The sequence below is a fragment of the Oryzias latipes genome, chromosome 13 (assembly GCF_002234675.1).
Source record: "Oryzias latipes chromosome 13, ASM223467v1".
In the NCBI taxonomy this organism is placed as follows: domain Eukaryota; kingdom Metazoa; phylum Chordata; class Actinopteri; order Beloniformes; family Adrianichthyidae; genus Oryzias; species Oryzias latipes.
The window spans coordinates 19,862,176-19,888,358 of record NC_019871.2 but is presented as its reverse complement, the minus strand read 5'-3'; the positions used below and the strand labels follow the sequence as shown (position 1 = coordinate 19,888,358).

General features: G+C 39.9%; 1 protein-coding gene across 1 annotated transcript; it reads left to right on the top strand.

Moving 5' to 3' along the window:
• Positions 1–58: 58 nt before the first annotated feature.
• LOC101166570 (tapasin-related protein) lies at positions 59–5,247 on the top strand. Its single transcript, XM_004075732.4, has 8 exons — positions 59–305; positions 412–588; positions 659–934; positions 1,017–1,346; positions 3,354–3,701; positions 3,777–3,869; positions 3,959–3,983; positions 4,695–5,247. Exons 1-8 carry the CDS (start codon positions 260–262, stop codon positions 4,717–4,719), a joined length of 1,320 nt encoding a protein of 439 aa, XP_004075780.1. The 5' UTR covers positions 59–259; the 3' UTR covers positions 4,720–5,247.
• The last annotated feature ends 20,936 nt before the right edge of the window (positions 5,248–26,183 follow it).

The following is a 26,183-nucleotide window of genomic DNA, read 5'->3' as shown; positions in this document are numbered from 1 at the left end:
GTACTGCAGTTTTAACGTTTTTCTTCGGAGCGAGATTTAAATATTTTACATCAGATTTAAACGTCATTTCATTTGTTATTGTGTTTATGAATATATATAAAAATGTTTTTTTTTTGTTATGGTTTTAATCTTGTAGGTCATGTGACGCGAGCTAAAGGCAAATCGTTTTTTTTCTGCAGAAGTGAAAATGAAAGTACTTTTTAGATCCTGGCTGCTGGTAGAAACAAGGTGAACCAAGAAATTCAATTGAATAATCAAAATGGGAGTATTTCAGAAAGTTGTTATTTACTTTTATGTGATTGGAGGTAAGTTATTTTAAAGTATGTTTGCAGCTGTTCTATCAGTTAGTTCATGAAAGGAACTAAATTTAAATGAAGGGTGTGTTTAATGTTAGTTTTTCTGTGTTCTCAGTTGTGAGGAGCGTTCAGCAGATACCATGGCTGTCATGTCAGTTCACTGACGAACATGTGTCCAACAACAGTGAAGGACACATTGAGACACAGCTCATTCCCAGAGAGGCTATGGTTCAGTTTGGTCTAAAAGGAGACGCTCCTGTCAATCCCCACGCCATCACCTTCCTGATCACTGGTGAGCTTCTGTCCAAGACACGAATCGGGGCAGGAAAGAATTACATTCATGACTTTTTATGTTGCTTTAGTTTCAAAACTGGACCTGCAGCGGTCCATTGAAGGGGTGGAGGTAGAGGAGTTGGAGTGTGAGGTCCGACGGTACAGCACAGAGGGCATCCATGTCCGCTGGCCCGCCCTGGGGGCAGAGGGGTACAACCGCTGGTACACCTGCATCCTCAGACACAGAAAGGACAAGTTCAGCGTCACTGCTTTCCTCAGACATCCGTCTGACCAACCTCCTCCAGGACAGCAGGACTACCGCAGCTGGCCGCCCATCGCCGACCGAGAGGTTCTTACCACCACAGGTAGGTGTCCCCTTCATCTGACGCTGCTTCTGCATGTCAGAACGAAGGCCTGTAAGAGGGTTCATCCTATTTGTGTCCATAGTCGCCATGTTGCTGAAAACAGAGACTCCATCTGTGAAAGTCAGACTACGCTCGCAGCCCAAACTCCACTGTCAGTTCAGCATCGACCACCGAGGCCCAAACGTCACCGTGGAGTGGCACTGGCAGTCCCGCGGAGAGAGAAGGATGCTCTTCCGCTACAACAGCCGCTCCGGGGAGATTCATGGCTCTGGAGTTGGGAAGAAGGCCCTGGCTGGGGGAGATGCCTCCTACACTCTCCCCTTCACCAAGATGAGCAGCGAAGGAAGCTACATTTGTTCTTTGACTGTGAACCCGCTTTTCGCCAACATGGAGCTCAACCTGCACGTCGAGGGTGAGGAGATGATCTAAAACCTGTAATCTGTCCTCTTCTTTTACCATCAGCGGTCGCACTGCTACAGTGTTGGTGATCCAGCTGAAAACATCTGTTCCTCTTCTTCAGCCTCTTAAGGCTAGAAGAAAACAGTGTTTGAGTTTATTTCTGGGATTTGTGTCACATCTGACTTTTGTTTTGTTTTGTTTTGTTTTACTGTTTTTTATGTGGGAAGTAAAAAAAAAAAAACACAAATGCTTCCAAATGTGACCTTTTCAGAAAAGGTCTGGAGTTGCTGTTATTGCATCATTTGCTGAGGGTTCTTATCTGTACTGAGTGTTTTGTTGCTGCTGGAAAAAGAAAAGCTTTTATTTTGAAAGAAAGTCTCTTAAACTTTCAACAATTCAAATTAAATTAACCCTTATTTAAAATTAGGAGTTGTATACGTGTGACCTGAGATGGGTAAAAACAAAAGAAACGTGTTCCCACGAAATCATTAATTTGTTCTGGGCCTGTGCAATAAATCGCAAATTTAGCGTTATCGCAATATCAAGCTGTGCAATATGCTTATCGCAAAAGACAGCAATAAGCGGTTACCTTAAATTTGCAAAAACAATCTTATGGCAGTTTGAACTATTTAGCGAATCAAATAAATCTATTTATGCATTTGACCAATCGGATGGAGCTCTTTCATGTTAGATATTTGCCTCCTTATGTAGACGAGGGTCATTTGGAGTATAATTTAAATTATGTTGACTCTTTCTTCCATTAAACTGTTGCAGTGTAATGGAAATTATGTTTTTGGTCGTTTTGCTATTTTCTTTCATGTTTCTCAAGTTATAGCGTCATCGCAATATTGATCGCTAATATCGCGAGTTTTACTCATATCATGCAGAAAAATAAAAACAAGAATCAAACTAGGGGATCTATATATTATTGTCTCGATGAAAATAAGAAAAATATCGAATATCGAAGGCCCGAGCTGACTTCTTCCCCCTACCACAGCGGCTCTCCGTCTGCCGGTGTAGGTACCATAAGCATTCGGCCTGCAACAACCGTTCGGGGTCCTTCGACTAGTGCTGACGTCACATTATGGGATTGGCTGTCCGTTGACGTATCGGATAATTAAAACTACAATAGAAGAAGATATTATGCGGTCCATTGTAAACAAACAGAGCTCTGACATGGAGTGAGATTATCTTCTAAATGTTCTTTTATTATTGTTAAGATTCTTATTAAGTGCATTTGCAGCCGAACGGACTGCGGTCCGAAGCCTTCTCCGGACCGAACACTATAACAAATCATATTCCCTGCCTGCGAACACGAAGCTACGAGACTCCAGTTGCTCCAATCAGAGATACGGTTCTCTAGCGTGGAACAGCAGGTTCATTCTAACAGCCACAGATCTTTTTACAAAGTGGGTTGTGGCAAAATCTCTCCATAAACACTGCAAAGAATAATGTCAGACACAACTTATGAGGGAAAATAACTTTGGGTTACAAAAGGAAATGTGAAATGAAAATATGTAGAGCCCGAGCAGATCTCCGCGCTATGTAGTTTGTCCAAGTGGGGATACCGTAGTGTGATGTTATCCTCAGTCGAAAGGACCCCGAACGGTTATTGCAGGCCGAACGGTTATGGTACCTACACCGGCCAGCCAGCTGCCCAGATTCCGGTATGACAAGCAAAAGAGCTCTGGCCGTGGAGCTCGTTTGCTTGTAAAATGGAATACGTGCATCACACATATCCCATAATGCATTTTGACCAATCAACCTGTCACTGTAACTAAGGTGCATTCAAAAACAACAGGATAAATGTATAACAGAATATGACATGGACAAGCAGCAAGCCATCCGTATTTATGAATGACCTAACACATGAATTAATCTTTTGTAGGAACAAATTAATTATTTCAAGGGAACAATTTTTTTTTAACCCATATCAGGTCACAGGCTCCATACTTGTTCTGTTGTAAACATAGAAATGTCAACTTCCTAAAGTGATTCTAAGTCACTCTGGACTCACCAGAGCCTCCCCGGGTCTCCCTGAATGTGGGTCCAACTTTGGTGCTGGAGGAGGGAAAGGAGCAGAAGGTTGTTTGCACAGCAGAGAACTACTACCCTCTGGACGTGGAGATCCTCTGGCATGAGCAGAACCCAGCGGCGTCAGGTCAGAGAGTTGGCGCCCCTCTGCCTCAGGAACTCAAAAACATTCTGTTCTCCAGCCACAAACACAACCAGGACCAGACCTACTCTCTGTCGGCCTTCTTTTACCTCAAGGCTTCGCTGACGTTGTCTGGGAAGCAGTTCTCCTGCAGCGTCTCTCATCCCTCGCTCAGGATGCCCATCAAGAAAAGCTTCATCCTCCAAGTTGAAGGTAAGGAGTGTAGTAGAGTGGAAGCACCACCTGGTGGCAGCAGAGGCTCATCTGTGGCATGTCTGTTCTCTGCAGAACCCTCCAGCCTGATGTTTAACCTCGCTGTGGGCCTCGTTCTGATCAGTCTGTCAGGAGTTCTTATTATATTGCTGCTGTACCTGAACTCAGGTGAGCAACACCTGCAGCAGAATCTTAACAGTCTGCTGGGAGAGGAGGATGACTGTCATCAGAATAACCCATGTTTGTTTTTTCTGCAGCAAGAAGACCATCTAAGATTGTAAGGTAAATACATGCTTATTCCATTTACACTTTACTCTTTAAGTTCACATGCGGCGTGTGTGTTTAAATGTGTGGATTACATGTGTGTGTTAACCTGTTTGTGTTTGCACACGTGTGTTAACATGTTTGTGTTAATTTGTGTATATTAACATATCTGTGCTTACATGTGTGTTAATTTGTGTGTGTTAATGTGTGTGTTTACATGTGTGTGTTAATATGTGTGTATTAACATCTGTGTGCTTACATCTGTGTGTTAATATCTGTGTGTTAACATGTGTTTGTTATCTTGTGCGTTAATATGTGTGTGTTTACATTTGTATTTACATGTGTGTTAACATGTGTGTGGTTTACCTCTGTGTGTTTACATGTGTGTGTTAACATGTGTGTGGTTTGAAATGTGTGTTTACATGTGTGTGTTAATATGTGTGTGGTTTGATATGTGTGTTTACATGTGTGTGTTTTGATATGTGTGTTTACATGTGTGTGTTAACATGTGTGTGGTAACATGTGTGTGGTTTGATATGTGTGTTTACATGTGTGTGTTAATATGTGTGTGCTAATATGTGTGTGTTTACATGTGTGTGTTAATATGTGTGTGCTAATATGTGTGTGTTTACATGTGTGTTAACATGTGTGTGGTTTACATCTGTGTGTTTACATGTGTTTACATGTGTATGTTTGCATGTTAACATGCGTGTTTTCTGTGTCCTGAAGAAACCATACTGAGTCGCAGTGGTGACACCTAGAGAATGAAGGAACTGTCCGACTTCCTGCTGCCCACTGACATCTGCACTGATGGTTGTTTACTTGTGTGTTGGTTGTTGTTGTTTGTTTTCTGGTGAATGTGGGTTTCTGTGAAACTTTATTGTTATCATAATTTACAGCAGTTTTCATCTTATTTTAGACTCTTTTTTTTGGAGTCTTGTGTTGACTCTTTAACGACATCAAAACATGAGGACCAATCAGATCCTCTAAAAAACTGTAATGACCTTTAATTTAACCTTCCTGATTGTTTTTCTGTCAGCTGCTCCACTTTAAGAACAAAGAAATCTGTCTAATAATCCAGTGTTTACTCCTGTAGGGCTGGAACCACAAACCTTCACGCTGACACATGAACACAGACTGGTGTGATTATGAATATGTGAATGTGTGAAACAGTCGGTTAAAGTGACACTAAACAGAAACTGTCCATCATCAGCTTCCAGATGCTTTAAAGTCACTGTTTGTTTTTTTAAATAAGGTTTAAGAAATAAAAATCCAGACCGAATTGTGTCCAAGTTTGTCTTTTTCTGTGATCAATTATAAAATATATTGATTCTTCAGATTAACACATGAAAAAGTGTACGGATCACTTGATCTCCACACTTTGAAAATCTAAAAATGAAACTCCATAAATGATCTACTGAACAAATAGATAAACAATCTGCATCATGTTGGGAAAAGATTCAATTCCATTTTTCTATTTTCACAAACAAACAGATGAGTAAATTATTTGACATCAGAGACTGATTAGTTAATCTCTGAAAATATTTAAACAGTATTTAAACAGACAGAAGACAGTAAATATTCATATCTGAATAATTTGTTATGAAAGACAATATTATTTTAACCATAAGATTGTTAAAAAGTTTTTAAAAATCCAAATTTATAAAAGGAGACAGAGGATTTATAAAATTTGATTTTCTTTCCACTAGTTTTGTATAATAATGACATTTAAATCACAGCTTGAGGTGAAGGTTATGTATTTATGTATGAATGTATTTGCTTTAAGATGAAGAACACCAAAATAGGAATCCAACCATTGATTGATTGATCTCTCCATCTATTTTCCAAACCCGCTGAATACCTTTGAAGGTCAATGGGTTGCTGGAGCCTATCCCAGTTAGCCTCTCCATCAAACATCTGCTGGTTCTATCTCTAATGCCATGTCTCTCATCATCCTTTGCATTGAATTTGAAACCTTTGGTCACAACCAGCACATTAAAAAGCGGCGACTTGTCCTTCAGGTCATGCAGATGTTGGCTTTGGCGTGTTAGCTGGAACTTCATGAGAACAAGGCTTTTGTATTTTCCATCTTCTTTATGTTTTTCTTCTCCAATCATGTTAAAAAAAAAAAAAAAACATCTTTCATGTTGGCCTTACGTCTCCTGTGTTGAGCTGACAGATCTGGAACAACACCAGGCAGATCTCCAACACAAAAAAGTGCCTAAAAAAAGCAAAGCAGCCATTTAAATTGACTGATTACTGACAGACTAAAGTTTATTTTTACTTTCAACTCTCTGCCAGTTTGAGAATCAGTCAGGTTGTATGAAACCTTTACAGGTAAGAACAAGAGACAGAACGTGTGAGAGCTTGAAGAGCATGATCTAATGTTCTGCAGCGCCTGCTCTGCCAGCCTGTTGCTCTATTTGAATGAAATATTGGACGATCTCTCCTCAAACTACATGTTAGTTTATAGAACACGCCATTTCAGAATTAACCTCATAAACAAAGAGTTACCCTGTGTCCGAATTACCGCCCTAACCCCTATATAGTGCCGCACTATATAGGGTTTTGGTAGTTAGGGATTAGGGTCGGAATTCTGACACAGCCTTAAAATAAAAACTGGTAAACAAGGGATTTGTTAGTTGAAATCTGCTAGTTTTTATGGTGAAAATGTGACGATTTTAACTGAATTTAAAGTTCTGTTCTTCTGTCTCCTGTGGTGAGCCAATCTTTGATCAATCTTTGGCCTCATCTTAGATGACTGAGGATTCACACAGAAAAAAAGAAGACATTGTCGATAGGTTTGTCTGAGCACCATCAATGTTTTTTTTTTAATGTTTTCTTGTGAAACTGTTCTAGAAACCGGATCAAACTCCTGCATGTAAAGGCCTGAAGGTAAGGTAGGCAACAATCTATTTAAAACTATCTGAGAGCTTCCTGTTTTTACAACTGTCCAGATCAGACAATGAGGAGGCAGATTAGAAATTTTCAGGACTACACATAAAATAAAAAAATCTGCAAGTTGTTATGGTCTCTGCTTTTATTTTGAAAGACAGAAATATACATGTTTTTATCCATTATTTTCTATCAGTGGTTTTAAAGCCTTTCATATTTTCGGATACCAACACAGATAAAAAATAAAATAAAAATCACCTGGTTTCATGTTTCTGTTGCTAAATTTTCAAAACTTTTGGGTTTCAACCAAAAAAAGGAAACATTATTCTGTGTTTGAATAATCAAATGTGGCAAACAGATATGTCCATTCATGACAGATGATCATCCTTGACTTTCACTTCATGAAAGAACTCAAATGTTATGGATATTGGAGCAGCTTTGTCTTTACTTCTTTCCACATAGAATAATTAAAAGACACTAGATGAGTTTACTGCATTGATGCAAAGATTCAAATGAATTCCAAAGAAAAAGACAAAGTTTATTTTTTACAAACTCAGTTTGCATTTTGAAATGCTGCACTCTGCTAAGGTTTTCTACAGAACTGAAAATCTATGCTTTGCCTCTCAGGATCTTGAGCAAAACTTGTGCAAACGTTTCAAAGAACTTCCAGGTTTCCAGCTGCTTTTTCTGTCTCTCAGCGCTGTCCTCAGAAGACTGAAACTGGTTTCTATCGTTCCCAAACAGAACGCTGGCTTGTCCTTTGGTTTGATCGTTCTTTTACACTTTCACGGGTCAGTGACCTCTGCAGGCAAACTTACACAACTCCTCGTGCTGACACAGACTTGGACTGCAGTCAGCTGTGCGATAAACGGAAATCCATCGTCCCGACATATAAACTGAGCTCTTGAGTTTATAAACCGCTCTGTGTGTTGTAAACTGTGCTCTCCGTTTTTGCAGTAGCTGTACAGATGTGTACACTTTACTCACATGTAGTTTACAAATCTGTGTTTAAGATTAAGTCTTGTGGTTCAGCGACTCACTGAGGGTTTAATGGCTGTAACTTAAAGGATCTTTAGGTTGAAATATTTAGTGAATAAGCTATCTTCCACATCAAAGAATGCACTGTGGTGCAAATTTGTGGAATATAACAGTATTAGGAAGTCTCTCAAAAGACAGAGGATGCACCAAGACCTCACATGATACCAGACCATGCATGAACATGGATCCATGCATCCCAGAAGATGCATGACTGAAACTAATTACAAAATTAAAATTGCAGTACAACTAGTTAGCATTGTGTTTGTAAAATCCACAAAACAATTAAGATAAATCTGTTTTTGGGCTGTTTTGTTCTATTCTTCCATCGTTTTCCACAAAGGTTTGTGCAGTATTTGCAGTTTCAGACGGAATGATCTAATCCTGCCCCAGAAGACGGCTGTGGTTGGCTGCATACCCCAGTAAAGACCAGGCAGAAGAAGGAAGACTTAGTGTACTTGGAGAATGATTTTAGATGCTGAGCTCACTTTTATGCACAGCCTTGGTTCAAGACTTTTCTGAAACTTTTCCCTGTATCGAGCACTTTAACAAACCACAGGTATGAAGCTTAAGGGTTTCAGCCGTCGTCTTTTGCAGCATCTTTAATGCCAGACGTTCCACACATCTCTGCAAAAAGACACCAACCAGAGGCTGGATTAAAGACCCATGCCTATCATCTCTTGATCTATTTACAAAGTGTCCCCAGTGGTCTTTTAATTATCATTTTGCCGTTTTACACACTCTCCTGCTATAGCTTACAGCTCCTCATGCTCCCAACCTAACATTGCAAAAAAAGTTTTGAGCCAGATGTCAGCCTCGGACGAGGAAAACGAAGACATACATAAATCCATTAGGAAAATTCTAATGACCGAGCATTCCACTGGTATTTAAACGCAGCACTTACGGACGAATTTGTGAGACGTGAAAAGAGTCTCACGGTAGATCCGTGCGTAACTTTGGCTTCGTGTGTGCGTAACAAGGGATTCGTGCGTGTTTTTTAAAGATGTGTGTGTGTAAGTAGTTTCAAACTGTTGTAATCTTAATTTGTGCATACGTAAATTGCATTTTGTATTTTTTTCATTTTATATTTTTTTAATTTATACACAAAACGTATTATGTGAGTAAAAAATCACGCACAAATCCAAATTTATGCACAAATCCTAATTTACAAACGCACAAAGCAAGAATATGCATACACAAATCCTAATTTACGCACGAATCAAGAATTACGCACGCACAAATCTGGCTGAGTCTAATTTCTCTCCATACTGTCTCCCCCTCTGGTCATCGGCGGGAACCTTCCCCAGAGTTCTAGACGGACTACATCTCCCAGCAACCCCAGCGTGCAGCTTCTGAGTGCTGCACTCCTGACTGTCACTCACAGCATACTTAAGCACTCCACTGAGCCTCACTCAGTGTGAAGTATTGTTTTTGCTGCTCTGCCTGCATTAATGTGTGTTACGTCTGGATCTGATTTGCTGTCCCTGTTTTACCTCTGATTCTGTTTGCCTGCCGCCTGCCTTGAATCTGGTTTTGGAACCTGATTACCCCTGTTTCTTCTCTGATGCTCCCCTGCTCATTATTAACAAAGGATATTGACCGAGCTACCTGACACTGATTTAGCTTTGTGGACTTTTAGCTGAGCTGACAAACCTGCTGCATTTTGATGCAGTTGTCTACCTGTTCTTGTAACGGTCTGAAAGCTTCATGTGTTATGCTTTGGAACTGTCTGAATTTTGTGTTTTGGCCTTTTTTCCTTTAAAAAAAATCTAAATGTGACAAAACAGAAAAGGTGCAGCAGACAGTAGAGTCACAGACTTATAACTGTCCTAATTGTTATGGAGACTTTGAAAGTGGAACTTGGTCAGAGAAAATAAAAGAAATAATTTGAATGAATAATAATTTCACAACAATATGAAAACATAACATGTTACCCAGAAATCAATTTTCTTTGAAACTCATAGGGAGACCGTAGTATCATTAAAGCATGTTTGCTGTCACGGTGAGTTGGATTTCTGCAGAATAAAATCAGTTCCTCTCGTTTAGTTTTGTCTCTTCTTATAAAAGTTCTAAAATTATCTTCTTTTTATCATTTGCAACACTGCTTTTAGAAAACCTTGTAAACCCCTGATATCTCTGAAGGGGCAGCATCTCACTTAGTCTGTATCCGCATTAAAGAGAGTTTTTAGATTCAATTCCATCTGATTTTTGAATTGAAATGAAGGCAGATGAGTGTGTTGCTTCCTCCTATCTATACATTTGGATATACGTTTTTCTGCTTTCCACAGAAATTCTCCTGATCACATCTTCCTGCAGCAGGTGATGCTTTTTCTTCCAGCAACAGTTCTCATCCCAGCACAGATAAATGACAGAAAATCTCAACTATCAGGAACTTTGTGAGCTGGTGTGAGAGGAATCACCAGTGCTTAAATACTAGCAAGATCAAAGAGATGGTGACTGACCTCCAAAGATGAAAAACGGTGGCCCACACACCTGTGAACATCCAGGGAAGTGTCATTGACATCGTCGACAGTTCCAAGCACCTCGGTGTTCACCTCAACACTGATGACCTCTAGATAAGGGCCAAAGTCACCTCCATATTCTAAGGAGACTGATGTCCTTTGGAGTGTGCAGACCTCTGCCCAGGAATTTTCATGACTTCGTAGTGCCCTCTGCCTTTCTTTTCTCACTCTTTTCAGGGTAAGAGGAGGACGTTGACCGAGCTGAGATCCATCATGGACAACAGCTCTCACCCACTGAACCTGACTGAAGGGACTGAGGAGCTCCTTCAATGACCGACTCAGACACCCGCAGTGTAGAAACGAGCGCCACCGCAGGTCATTCATTCCCACTGCACAACTCCTGTTTGTGACCAGGTCATCAAAAATGTTTACAACTTAGCCCAATTATTCATGTGCCTATTTCTTTGTTTGATCAGATATTTGGTGATCTATAATTGCACTATCCCTTGTTTTTCCTTGAGCTGCCACGGTGTGTGATTTTCTCCCTGTGAGATAAATAAAGTTAAATTCAATTAAACTCAGGATATATGGTAACGATTGGACAAGAATCCGAAAAAATAAAATTCAAGAACTTCTGCTACTTTTGTCCAAAACTCCCCAGGAGGGGAACTGGACATGTGACTTTCAGGAAACTGATGGAGGGATTCAGGTCACTAGTCACCCATCTGTCCTCTCCCAAGTTTTAGTTCTCCCTGGAGGGTTTACATTCTGAAAATAAAAGGAGTCCTGCATTTTCTACTTAATCAGACTTCCTCTGAACAGCTTTGTTTTGTTAGCTTGTGCTGTTCACACAAATGTAGCTTTTTATTGTTTCGCCTTGTTCATAGGCAAAGCCTCAAATTGAGGAATTTCTCAATCTTTTCTTCTCTTCTTTTTCTGCTTAATTATCTGGCCAAACAGCAGGAACGGTACAAACAGCAGTTTGTTTGGGACTCCAGCCCAAACATGAAGCCCTCTCCACTGGAATGCTGCATGAGATAAAGCTCTGGCTCTGCTGGGGTAATGGGAAAGTGATTGGAATCATCTGAGGAACAGGAACATGCAGTTCATGATGTTTAAATCCAAAGCTTTTGTTTCAAACTTCTAAGAAGAATCTCACTGGAGGTGACTGAAATGTGAGTCAGTGTGATGAAGAACAAAAACACAGTGAGAATTTACAAATATTAAAAATGTGCTTCTTTTTCAACTTGACGCATCATTATCATTAATTTCATCTTTAAAAACAAACCATCGGATCTCATGCAGCTTTGAATTCTCTGTATTAGCTGGATAAGCAGCTCAGCTGATGTCCTCTAAAGAACGCAAACATAACGGCTTAAGAATATATAGCAATAAAATTTAATAAAAGCAGGTTTGTGAGTTTGATTATCATGAAATTTTGCATACAGGATACACTCGCCGTGTTTTCTCCTGTCTGTCAATTCTGGTGTTTGGTCAGATATGTGCATCCACATCCATTCAGTGATATGGAGATCATTGGCTTAATGGAGCCTATCACAGCCATATTTTGAAGGCCGGGTACACCCTAAACAGGTCTCTAGCCTTTTGCAGGGCCACACATTCACATGTACACTTAGGGCAATTTAGAGACACCAATTAACCTATGAAGCATGTTTTTGGACTGTGGGAGGGAACCGCAGAAAATCCACACATGCACAAGGAGAACATGTAAACTCCACACAGAAAGGACTCAGCTGGGATTCAAACAAGGGCATTCTCAAAGTTTAATCTAAAGAAAAACTCAAATAGAAGTGAAATATTTCAATATTTACTGCTTATTGTTTAGCAATCCACAAACGTGTTTTTTTCGTAAAGCTTTATTTTGTCATTTTTCTTTTTTTTGTTTTGTTATCTTGCATACTGGTATCTTAACAAATGCAGCTTTTTCTCCCGCTAAACATCATTACGGCTACTTTAAATGACACTTGTTTTATTACTTTGTGATTTCATCTGTTTGAAGTGGAATGTCCTGGAATTTATTGTTTATATTGATGCTGCTCAGGTTTTTGTGTGACTATTGGCAGTTTAGAAGGAGCTGCAAGGAGCCAAGTCTGCTTGAAATGTCCTTCAAAACGTTTGCTATGGGAACATATTTGTGTCGGCGGATGTGCTTGGATGGTGGATGGTTTGGTGAATTTCCTTGGATGGTTTGATGGATGTCCTTGGATGGTTTGGTGGATGTCCTTGGATGGTTTGGTGAATGTCCTTGGATGGTTGATGGTTTGGTGGATGTCCTTGGATGGTTTGGTGAATGTCCTTGGATGGTTGATGGTTTGGTGGATGTCCTTGGATGGTTGATGGTTTGGTGGATGTCCTTGGATGGTTTGATGGATGTCCTTGGATGGTTTGGTGAATGTCCTTGGATGGTGGATGTCTTTGATGGTGGATGGTTTGGTAGATGAACTTGGATGGTTTGGTGGATGTCCTTGGATGGTGGATGGTTTGGTGAATGTCCTCGGATGGTTTGGTGAATGTCCTCGGATGGTTTGGTGGATGTCCTTGGATGGTTTGGTGGATGTCCTTTGATGGTGGATGTCTTTGATGGTGGATGGTTTGGTGGATGTCCTTGGATGGTGGATGGTTTGGTGGATGTCCTTGGATGGTGGATGGTTTGGTGGATGTCCTCGGATGGTGGATGGTTTGGTGGATGTCCTTGGATGGTGGATGGTTTGGTGGATGTCCTTGGATGGTGGATGGTTTGGTGGATATCCTTGGATGGTGGATGGTTTGGTGGATGTCCTTGGATAGTGGATGGTTTGGTGAATGTCCTTGGATGGTGGATGGTTTGGTGGATGTCCTTGGATGGTGGATGGTTTGGTGGATGTCCTTGGATAGTGGATGGTTTGGTGAATGTCCTTGGACGGTTTGGTGGATGTCCTTGTATGGTGGATGTCTTTGATGGTGGATGGTTTGGTGGATGTCCTTGGATGGTGGATGGTTTGGTGAATGTCCTTGGATGGTGGATGTTTTCCTAAATGTTTCCATGAACACCCATGTTTTACCTTTGCTTTATAGGACTCTCAGTCTGCCCCTTGGTGTGTGTTGTTTGCTGATCACCTGGAGTTTGGATTATGGACATGGATGCTCAATTATTCTGAGTTTCTGACCCTTTCCTGAACTTCTGATGGACTCTGTCCTGGACGACACCAGCATTTGTTATCTGGATCCTCCAGATTCACTATTTTCCATTGTACTGGAAGAAAGAAAGAAACATTCTCGCCTGGACCTGAACCCTTGACTCTGCGTTTGTTTCAGGCTCCTCTTCGCATCTGGCCGTATTGAAATTATCTGGGTTCCCTCAGTTAACTTCACCCCACGGAGCTCCAGATGAACTGTAACCTCGTTCTGCGTGCGCCCTCTCAGGTACTTCTCTGACAGAGTGTGAGCGTTCGGGATGAGGTCATGTTGAAGTGGGGCCTCGCTGCCTCGCTGCCAACTGAAATGCCGATGTGGCAAGAACTTGAGGTTTGGATCCAGCAGAACATGTGCATGCATGTGTGCAGACTACAAAGAAAAACAAATGATGTAGTAAAGCTCAGTGTGGGTGAATGACATCATTCTGCACTAACGGATGCATGAGCGCTGCCTTACATAACACTCAGTTATCAGTTATTAATGTGTCAGGAACTGAGCAGCAGGAAAAGCTGCAGTGTATCTACACAGTGAGCAAAGGAGAACTTGTTGTTCTTCTGATAAGTTATTCCATGTTTTTCTGTTGCTGGCTGACAAACCCCAAAAGAAACATTAAAAAAAGGGTTTTTATGTTGTTTAAAGTGTTTTTTGTGCATTCTCTTTTTTTACTTAAACATAGCTTCAAACTTTTAATTTCTAAAGGTCACCTCCTCAGAGCAGACCCACTTTTCTCCATACTGTTCACATTTGTCTCCTTCCAAAAGTATCTAATCCTTTCGGAGTCTGAAGAACGTTTCCTTAAATCTCCTTTTTTTTCATCCATATATTAGTTTTATCTTTAAAAGAATAAAGCGCACAAATATCCCAAGAAAGTTGAAAATGAGTAATTTCTGGAACTTTATGTCCCAGTCAAGTATCTCTGACTTTCTCTTGGGTCCTTTTTTTTATGGACGAGGATAGAGGTCTTTTTTCCCAGCAAACCTACCTCAAACTCTGGAAAGTTTATTGAAGGATGTTTATGAGAAACCCGAGAGTGTGCAGAAATGAGGGAATGCTTCAGCTCATGCAGAAGCTCCTGCAGCATCTAAACTTTGACACCTTTGGTGGTGTAAAAAGGGTGGAGGAAAATAAAAATAAATGAAGTCATTTCAGAAGTGTAACTTTAAGATGTTCACATGTTTTCCTGGGGGTTCAAAACGACTTGCAGAAAGAGAAAAGTTCCTGGAGTGTAGAAACCAACATCTGCAAATAGTGTGGAATAAAATAATGCCAAATCATTATCCATCCATCCATACACCCATCCATCCACCCTGCAGAGGAAGCTCATTTTAACCACTTGCATTCGGGACTTCAATCTTCAATCTCAAAGAAGAACAGGTAAACTGAGAGCTTTGCTTTCTGACTCAGCTCTCTGTTCACCACAATGGACCAGCACAGTGGCTGCAAAACAGCAGATGCCGCACCAATCCACCTGTCAATCTCAAGCTCCACTTTTTTCTCACCCATGAACAAGACCCCAAGATACTTAAACTCCTCCACCTGGGGCAGGAGCACTCCACCCAGAGAGGGCAAAGTACCTTTTTCAGGTCAAGAACAACAGACTCTTATTTAGCGGTGCTGACCCTCATCGCGGCCACTTCACACTCGGCCGCAAACCGCCCAAATGCATCCTAGAGGTCCTGGCTCAAAGAAGCCAACAGGACAACATCATCTGCAAAGAATGAGAGGAAATCCTGTGGTCCCCAAACTAAACCTTCTCCAGCCCCTGGCTGCACAGATAAATTCTGTCACTAACGATTCTGAACAGAACCGGTAATAGAACCATAATTTATAACTATTTGGGGTCTTCTCTCCCTGTAATGAAAATATTCCATGAATTATTGGTTTGTGAATATTTATTCAAAACAATTTTGCAGAAATGTGCGTTTCAAAGTCACATTTCAGGCATCCAAGGGGGTTGGTTTTGCTGTAAAGCCTTTTGCTCCCTCAGCCGGATATAAAATAAAAATGTCTCTATTTCTACAGGCCTCATCTGGAACCAGTTGTTTGGACGCATGTGGAATATACTCAAGGGGGTGCGGGGTCACAAAATGTTGACAAACAAACACAGTCTTGCTTTTTTTGCATTCATTCTGCTGTCATCCGGCTGGTCTGTCGAATACATCTTGATGCTCTGCATGCAGGAATTCTTTCAAAACTCAAAATCAGCTCGGTCCCTTCTGTGTCACGATTGGGCCTCACTTTGAAAATGTGCAGCAGCTCGGTTGTGATCTCTTTCTGGAAAACACTAATGAAACACAGGAACTGTTGCTGAAGGGAGTCTGAGGTATGAGTCTCCAAACTGACAAAGCACAGAACCTGTCAGCTTGCACACGTTTGACACACATCACCCCCCCCCCCCCCCCCCCCCCCCACATGTTCAGGTGTTAACAGCAGCCATCATATTTAACTTTTCAAAAATGTGAGGAAAGGAAAAATACATTGATCCCCCATGATAACTGTTCTCACGGGAAAGTGTACCGTCTGGAGAAGATGGAGACGGCTGCCAAGGAATGAAATCAGTGAAACTTCAGGGAAGTCATGTGGATCAAAACATTTTTTCCCTTTTTTCTCAGTGACTTTCTGCTTTTCTGTGTCACCAGTCACGTTTGGAAGAATATCAACGGTGCAAGTAAGTTTGATAGATCATGTTTCAGTATTTTAAATATGTCTGAACTTTGTCTGATCTTCCTGAACATCCTTCATTTCAACCTCTGTCTGACAAAAACGCAGAAGATTCACGCCTTCCTGATTTAAAAAACAGAAACCAAGACTCTTCCAATTACAATAAAAGAAACGAAAAATTGATGGAGCTTACCTTATAGTGTACTTGTGCTGAAAATGTGAAGTACAATTATTTTTACTAATTAAAATATGATGATCACATTACATCTACACTTATGGGCCACTTTATAAGGCACACTTGTCCAACTGTTGGTGTCAGTCTGCTGATCTACTGGGATTTTGACGCACAACCATCTCTAGGGTTTTCAGAGAATAGTAAGGAAAATATCCAGTGAGCAGCAGTTCTGAGGGAAGAATGCCTTGTTGATGCCAGAGGTCAGAAGAGAATGGCCAGACTGGTTAGATCTGATAGAAAGACAACAGGAACTCAAATAACCACTGGTTGCAACAAAGGTCTGCAGTAGAGCATGTTTGTGTGCACAACTATGAGAGACAAAATGAGACAAGAAAATCCAGAAAATCCCATCATCTGATTTTTAAAAATCTATTTGTAAATTATGGTGGAAAATAGGTATTTGGTCAATAACAATAGTTCAACTCAGTACTTTGTTATATGCTCTTTGTTGGCCATGACAGCAGTCAAACGTTTTCTTTAAGTCTTCACAAGGTTTTCACCAACTGTTGATGATATTTTGGCCCATTCCTCCATGCATATCTCCTCTGGAGCTGGAATGGTTTGGGGCTGTCTCTGGGCAACACAGACTTTCAACTCCCTCCAAAGATTCTCTATGGGGTTGAGATCTGGAGACTGGATGGGCCACTCCAGGACCTTGAAATGCTTCTTACGAAGCCCCTCCTTCATTACCCTCCCAGAGCCCCAGATGGAGGGAGCTTATAAGTGGTCTTGTCTGTCTTCCATTTCCTAATAATTGCTCCCACAGTTGATTTCTTCACACTAAGCTGCTCACCTATTGCAGATTCAGTCTTCCCAGCCTGGTGCAGGTCAACTATTTTGTTTCAGGTGTCCTTAGACAGCTCTTTGGTCCTGGCCATAGTGGAGTTTGGAGTGTGACTGTCTGAGGTTGTGGACAGGTGTATTTTATATAGATAACGAGTTCAAACAGGTGCCATGAAAAAAGGTAACGAGTGGATCCTCTTTTAGAAGAAGTTGTGAGAGCCAGAAATCTTGCTTGTTTGTTATTGAGCAAATATTTATTTTCCATCATAACTTACAAATAAATTCTTTAAAAATCACACAATGTGATTTTATTGACTTTTTTTTCTTCATTCTATCTCTCATAGTTGGGGTATACCTTTGATGAAAATTACAGGACTCTCTCATCTTTTTAAGTAGGAGAACTTGCACAATTAGTGGCTGACGAAATACTTTTTTGTCCCACTGAATGTGTTAGTTTAAATGTGTTCACATGTGGCTATTGTCCACAGACACACGTGAGGACACAAATATCTTCAAAGCACTTGGGTCCTGTGTTTGGCCCATTTAGCAGATGATTTGTTTTTACCTTAAATTTGTTCTAAATAAATTGTGAAAGTCAACTGACTAAAGTGGTATTTATTGAGGTCCTACATGAATATACAATTTATGTAATAAAAATTAACTTGAGGTAAATGGAACAAAAAAAAATCATCATTCAACATTAATAAATTGAGTGCATAAGTCAAGAAAATTCAACATAACGAATAAATTCAGTGTTTAGTAAATTCAACATCGAGGTAAAAAAAATCAACATTGTGATAAAAAAAATCACTTTAATTTCTCTAAGTGAAAAATTCAGTAAAAGATTTAACATATTTGTCCAATGTAGCACTTAATTAAGATGTTTTTTTTTTATGTAGCCATCTTCCATTCATCAAATTAAAATAAAATGGTTTCGTGGGACTGCTTCACAATGCTTTATTTGAATCTAATGTTGTCTTTGCGTGCAGGATACTGACTGGATCTACCGTAACCGGATTTTTTCTGCCAGAGACGAATGTCTGGCTTAAAGAGCCAACAGGACCAAGTCATCTGCAAACAGGCTTCCAAACCAAACCCCTTTCTGTTTCAGAACTGAAACCTTCCTGTTGCTTCTTGTTTAGCGGTCTCCACTCTGAAGCTGCTGTGGTTCCAGCAGCCTGTTTTTCCAGGTGAATCTACTTGCAGTGAACGGCTAACAAAAATGGTATTTCTGAACTGGTGAAGCTTAGAAGATCTGCATAACTTTTTTACAACTGCATGTAGGATTAATCAGAGAGCAGAACTTATGAACAGAATCTATGACTAAGAGAAGCCTGGATAGTGTCTCTGTAAACAGATTGGACAGCATGAATCTGTGGAGGCAGTCAGGTATATTGGTAAGCGGCTGTCTAAGCACAGATAAGGATGGAGCGGTAGTAGACTGCAGGAGCCCGTTGGGCCGAGGACAGAGTCAGAATAGAAGCATCTGCTCCAGAGACACAATGCAAAGCTCAGTCATCTGGAAGAATTCCAAGAACAGCAGCTACTCCTCCACATCCAGAAAACTGAAGTCGATGGAAAATCAGCCGAAAATGCAACTAATGCAGCTTCTTAGTGAGTCTTCATAGACAAGGAGAAAACCTCGTGGAAGATCCTGTGCCCACAGAGAAATGTTACCTCTCAACTTTCCTTGGAATGCTCTGTATCGTCCCAGAAGAGCTGAGGATAGACGCATCCAAACCCTGGGTGAGGCATTATAAACAATGGATGGATGGCTTTCAATGTTTGCTGAAAGATCTTTTTGTCATGTCATGAACTTTCTTTGCTTCTGTTTAACTTTTAGATTCACTGGAAAACGGATCTGCAGTTTACCTGTAAGTAATTCATGTTGTCAGGTGGACCAGAGTGCTTTTTGCACCAAAGTTCAAGGAGCTTTCAAAGCTGTCTGAAGAAATGAGACTGGAGTCCAGATTCAGGCATCCTTTGAGCTAGATTCTGGACCAAATCAGAATCTTTCAAGCTCTCTGAAGGAAATCTAATTAAAACCAATCATTTTGTTTTTTTTATTAAAGATTCTACATTTTCACTACATTTTTCTCAGATGAAGGAGTCTGTAACTTTCCTTTGATACTCTAGAGGCAGCATTTCTGATCATACACCTCCCTACTTAATTATTGAAAAATGTCTGTTTCAGTCATTTTTTACCTTATTCTTAACTAAGTGTATTTAGTTAAGTAAAGTGTAAAGTTTCTTATTTTTTCATTTTTTTCTGTCATGAACAAAATATAGTCTTGTATAATAAAGTATTTCAGTTCAATACAAGTAAAATCAATTTGTGCAAAATTCAGTTTGTCAATAAAACGGTTTTTCCTGCTGTCCTGTCTGAATGTTAATGTGTTAATATCTTCTCATTTGCCTGTTTTAACCCTGTCTAACAATAATAACTTCATGTATTTTTTGTTATATTTTTCCTGCTTGTAATTCAGCAGAGTCTTCCTGCCTTCAGGGTCTCTGAACATCCCTGATGCTCAGCTGGCCAGGATCCTAAAACCTCCTTCTGATGTTAGGGAAAACATTGTGATCCCGCTGATCCTGAACCTTCTTTTTTGGCGGATGGTAGAGAACGGAGCAAACCTGAGTGCAGAGCGGCTCATTAAATTAGAGTTTGTCAGAGTTCTCTGCACTGTTTTCAAATGTTTGTGAGTTTTTATGAGAGTTGGAGGGAAAAGTTGGATTGCGTCAAGCTTTGTATATGTTAATACATGTCGTGTTCAGGAACAGTCCATGAATAATTAAACAGCTATTACAAACAGTATTTAATGTTGTGGCAACATCTGATCAAATGGAAATCTAAGTTGAAAAAGTGAGATCTTCTCATCTTTCATTAACCTCCATTAATCCATATGCTGTGGAGGGACATGAAAGCAGCAGCTCAGGAAGATGTTCGTCTCTTAATTAATTCCAAATGTTAAGTCTCTTGACTGAAACATAATTTACAGTAAAAGATGTTCTTTGACTCATGTGGTTTTACACTTTTCCTGGAAGCGTCATACCGTCACGTTTGTGAGAACCTAAATGGATCATCTCTGTCTCTTTCTCTGTCCTTGTTTTTGTGTAACAAGTCTGCGCCTGACGATCTTATCTTCACCAGAGATCTGTGTTACATCTGGTTTCAGTGGCCTGTTGTGTGAGATGTTTGAGTTGTAGAAGGATCTAGAGTTACAGTATGATTCCTGGATCTTCAGTGGGGGTCTTAAAAAAAGACTTTTAGCAAGTGTGCTGACCTCTACACGGGAAAACCTTCTGAAAAATGCATGTCCTCATCATAAGAAAACATAATAAAAAAGAGAACATTAATTCATTTCCGTGAATGATTTTCATTTGAATTAACTGGAACATTTTGGGTCAGCTGGAAGCTTTTTTTCAAAGACATTTTGGGACAGTCTGATAATTAGGAGTTACTGTAGGCTAATCCTAAAATAATGAATCCCTCGGAGCCAGGATGTTCCGGATTTTGCTCGAATTGCACTTAAGATGCTTGATTTATGTAAGAGGAAAAGTCATGTTCTTGTCAAAAATGACTCTTTCTTCACGGTCAGACTAGAGATGAAACTAAACCATCCAGGCTGATTTACTGAGACCTGAACACATCTGAAAACAGGAATCCTGTTGTGACCCAAATTTAGAGAAAGAAAATCTGAATTCATGCAAGTCTTTGTGTCTTTAAAGTATCAAACATTTATACACCTGTGAGTGTAGTATTACTTCAGTAGATAAATACAGCTTAGTATCACCGACATGAAAACGTGTTTTTAACATTGTCACCTAATGGAAGCTTGAAGAGTAACTGGAGCGAGCACAGAGCCCTGTGGGACTCCATATCCGACTGTGCGAAGAAAACCCAACATTATCAAACTGGCATATTTCAGGAAAAAAAAATCACTTTAAAACACTTAATGCAGGTTCTGTGAAGCAATTGACATGTTCTAGTCTCTGTAATTAAATTATTGATTCTGTGAGATGGAGCACTGAGGTCAAAAGGTCAAAAACCAACAGAACGTGTGAGGAGATGTTCTCCTTGACACCTAGATTTGTGTTCAGAGAAACCAGTCTGTGTTGTAGAAATGCCTTAAAGTCACTCTCAGGCAGGGAATTGGAAGAATGATGATATGGGCTTTAACTTTTTAAGCTGAGAGTGATCTCCTTTTGAAAACCAAGAGGTCCAAGAGACAAAATGTGACCACAATCCACTTCTGTAATATATCTAGGTTTTCTTTAGAACAATTCATTTAAAAATGAAAAAAAATAATAACATTTTAATGGTTATATAAGCTTTAACAGAGGAAAACGGAGCAAACTCACACACACAATCCAATGCGTTTTTCTAGAACTTGTTTAAAGTTTCCACAATGACCTCAAATGTTTGACGGATACTACTTAAGGACTACTCCAAGTAGAAGATTACTTGCTGTCTGTGTGTATCATAACTTTATGAGGCAATAACACTGAACAGCTGTGTTTAAAGATTTTCTGAAGGACGGAAAAACCTCAGATTTCTATAGATGTCTGCAACCGCGTTAGTTAATGTTGCTGTTTGCTTTTTTACAAGGATTTGTGCTCAATGTAGTTCAACCATGTCAATGAAAATCAACAAGGAAGTATGGAAATGAGAGTTTTGGAAGTTGAAATGCAGAAGATTCCCATCTGCTTTGTCATAGTTTAGCGACTTAGTGTAAAATCCTCCCAGCGTGTTTCTCTGTTTTCCTCTGTGAACATCTCCAGAAACATCCCAGCTGCTCTGGAAACACAGACTGCAACAACCAGGAATGATTAGACTGTTCAGGTAAAGGTATTTTCATTCACAATCACGTGGTAGCATGTTACATTAATCTAGTTTAATATCATTATTTCATTTATTTTTTGTACATTTGTTAGATTAGCATTATAGAGTTTTAACCTGTAGACACTGGTTGACACCTGAATGCTGTCTTTTACAGGAAGTGATGGGCGTGGTCAGAGGTTAAACTGAATGAAATCCTAAATCCAGCTCGTTGGCCCATACCATGATCCTGTCTGAAGTGGGGGGGGTTATCCTGGTTTGGTTTCTTCAGTCGTCAAACCCCGTACAAAGCTCTTTGAATCTCTGAGGGCTCAGTTTGATTTCCTGTTTGTAGAACAGTTGTGGTCTGTTGACATGTTTAAAGGTACAATGTTTATGTTCAATTCCTCTATTTTTGCATTTTTGAGGGTAAAACTGAGCCCTGAACTATCAAACATCTCTGTACCCTCCTGACTTTCTGCTCTGACACATCTCAAAGAATTTAAACTCTTCTTTGGTTTCTGAACATATTCCTCTACCTGAAATAAAGACAAGTTCAGTCAGCTCCAGAAGAGAGCACATGTGATCATGATCAATAAAACAAGTTTAAAGTGTTCTTGGGGTCAGGTCCACAACCCAAACTCAAGAAAGTGTGTAACACTTAATAATCACACTAAAGCTCATTAGAGACAGGTTTAGCAGCTTACATGAACTGAAGATGTGTGTCTTCAGCCTCATTACATAATTTGCCAAGTCATTTTAAATGTACTTTTACAATATTAATAAAAAAATCACATTTTGGCTGAAAATTGCATTTTATTTTGACAAAACGAATAAAACGGACAATGGCATTTTTGCTGTAACTCCAAAAACACGTGCTTTCTCATACAGTGTAGAACAAAAAAGGAAAGACTGGAGATAAAATAAAAAATGTTGCTGTAAAAGAATTAAAGCAATGTGTGTGAGAATTAAATGCCAACTTCATCTGAAAAATAAAATACATTTTGCAGTTTTTAACAACTCTGGAATAATCTGAATTAATCTGGATCTCACTGATTACTCCTCGGCAGGCTGAGTTCATCGAGACGAGCCCAGATTCAGTTCTGGCTTTATTTTTTATATGATAGAGGTAATGAATTCAATGCTTTCATGAAGATTCATCAACATGTCAAATCATTAGTACAGTTAAATATGTAACTGCTTGAACATAAAAGTCTAAATATGTCAGGAAGAGGTGGCATCAGACAACCCAAGGAGGAGCACACTGAGGGTAAGATAAATGCAATTTATTGAAGCTCAGGTGGTAATGGAACAATGATACTGCTAGATGCACAGGGGAGTCTGTAACAGAAACACAGGAGTGTTAGTGTTTGTCAGGTGGGAGTACTCCACCTCCAGGAAACAGCCTCTTGTGTAGAGATGCACACTGGAGACATCAATGTGGGGAATTGGGAGCAGAAGAGAATCCATGAAAAATCCAGTCCAGGGTCATGGACATAATATTCTATCCAAAATCCAAACCAAGGCAACACACCAACAAGGGGCAGAGTTGACTCAACATCCGAAAACAGAACTGGGTTCAGCATGCAGAACCATCAACTTGCTATGGCTTGCTTGCTGGAATAATATACATATGTACAAGTTCAGTACAATGTTTATAGAAATATAGTGTAAAATTTGGACTAAGAATATTGATTTGATTTGGAGACATTCATGATTGTTTTTATGATAAATTTAGTTTTAGTGTAAATTCAGATATATTCCGGGTTATCATGAAGCAAAACTCTCTAGCAAAAATCTGTGCCTACCGTGAAGGTGTTCACTGTCAGAGTTTGTTTCTAATTTGTGTTTTAATAAAGTTATTAAATTAAAGTTATTAGCCAGAAGAGTTAAAGCCAGAAAAAAAATGAGGATTTGCTTTTTCCTGGAATCGTATTGTTTTTTCTCTCCTTATTATCGTTTTAAGAAAATCAAATAATTGAGGTTAAAGTAAAAATGTAGCCATTAGAACATTAGAACATCTAGTTTTACGAATTTCATCAATTCTTTTCAGAAAGAAAAATGTAAAGTTTTTCTTGAGTGGTCAGTTCTGGAAAAACGGAATCATGAATCCACCACAGAAGAAGATGCAGCTGCGTCTTCAGGAGATCTGAGGACAAAGTCTGCTGGACTGATGTTTGAAGGGAAGAGGAAAACATGCAGATGAGAAGACAAAGACCCCCACCCTCCTTTTCCCACCACCTTGTATGACACTCTGTTGACAGTAAGCAGAAGGGCGGAGGGCAGGCATATTTGCACGGCTCCTACCATGACCTCACTCAGGCCATACCCGTCTGCTTAGAGGGCGGGGCGTTCAGCCACAACAATGAATCAAATTAGAGGTTAAATTGTGGTGTAAACATCAGTTTGACTCTGAATGCAGCAATAATTAGAAGCAGCAGCTGAAAGAATTAGAATGCACGTGTTTAAATTAAGATAAACATGTGCATTTAAGTATGCAGAGCTTAGAAAAACCGTATGACTGTTGCGATGTGTCACACTGCTTTTGACTCATTACAGTATGGCCTTCAGTGTGACCTTCAAAGCCAAACACATTTTCAGTTTGAGGCAAAAATGTAATCTTTTCACAAGAAGAATAAATAGAAGGACCCCTTTACAGCTGATTCTCTCCCTAAAAACAGAGTTTATGAAGGTTAGATCTTCTACATCCAAGTCATCACTTTAGAAATTGGTCATGTGTTCAGATCATGATCTGGAGCACTCAGATTCATGCAGACTGTCAAGTAAAACAAACTGTACTGATTTATGAGTCAAAACAATAAAAAAATAAAAAATAAAAATCATCAATGAGGTTCTTATTTCAATCACAAGATGTTTACGCGTCCATCTGTAACCTGGGTATGTATATATGTATATGTAAATCCTCCCGCTTTTCATTCGGTGGCTACTCTCTGAGTCTGAAAGGCTTTTCACCAAAATTCCCCCATCATCGATGTTTATGCTTCGTCATTAAGACAAAACCTCTGTTTGTTTTCCACACGCAACCCTAGCTGAACTGTTGTTTAGTCTTCCAAACAAAACTATTGGCCAAACAGCTGAAGTGGGTGTGGTTAAGACGGACAGCAGAGGGCATTGTGGGGAATTGAACAGCAGGATCCAGCAGACGTTTACGCTCAGTCTGTCATCTCCTCTCCAGATCTAGAGACAAAGAATCTCTTCTGCTTCGAACACGGTTCTTCTCCTCTTCAGCTCAAAAACAGACGTCTTTGTCTTCAGCACCAGAATTCAAATTGAACTGTACAGTTCAGTCATTACAGTTCTGGAAAGGTTTGCAATGTCCGCTACAAACAGAACTTTGTTCTCGTGTTGGTGTAACATGAAATGTTCTAAATGTAAAAAAAAACATAATGCTCCAAAAGCCTTAGACCTAAATGTCGTCACGGGTGGACACAGGCTGTCTCTAGATGAAAAATGGTCAAACTTAAGTTTGTCACCATGCTCCGAATGACAGATTGTGGCAAACACATATACATGTACATACGTATCATGTGCGCACTCCATGCATTAAGCATGTGAGTGCAGTCAGTGAGGGGCAAGGACTGCACCTCACTAATGACTAGAGTTTGGCTCAAGGACACAATATATACCAGCTTCATCCGTATGTTATAGGTACATTATACTTCCATTATTCTTACGAATACTTCATAATACACTTACCACATAAATGACAATGGTATGATCTATTCTATTCTAAACCCATGTATGGGTATTTATTACGACGAGAGCACAAAACTAAAAAGACTGAACAGGAGGAGGGAGGTTTAAAGTCCCACTCTGATCATCTATTGATCTATTTTCAAAGCGTTTCCAGTCGGCTTTTATCATTATGACATTTTTAGCCCAAATCATAACCTGTGTCATTTTCTAGTTTCTGCAGAGCGGCAGGAGTTCATTTGAAATTCCCCTCTGAGTTGTGGATGGAACTGTTGGCACAGAGCAACCCCACCCCCACCTCCTGTCACCCACCTGTTTACACTCTCTTCTGCCAGCTTACAGCCTCTCACACCCCCCAACTTAACGTTACTGGTGGCGAGCAATGTTGGAACTATAGTGCGTGCTTTGAGCCAGATATC

What these genes read in the sequence shown, in the direction of transcription:
- LOC101166570 (XM_004075732.4), top strand. Translation starts at nt 260, where the DNA reads ATGGGAGTATTTCAGAAAGTTGTTATTTACTTTTATGTGATTGGAG. An exon ending in TTACTTTTATGTGATTGGAG is followed by an intron (nt 306 to 411) that starts GTAAGTTATTTT and finishes CTGTGTTCTCAG; the next exon opens with TTGTGAGGAGCGTTCAGCAG. An exon ending in CTTCATCCTCCAAGTTGAAG is followed by an intron (nt 3,702 to 3,776) that starts GTAAGGAGTGTA and finishes TGTTCTCTGCAG; the next exon opens with AACCCTCCAGCCTGATGTTT.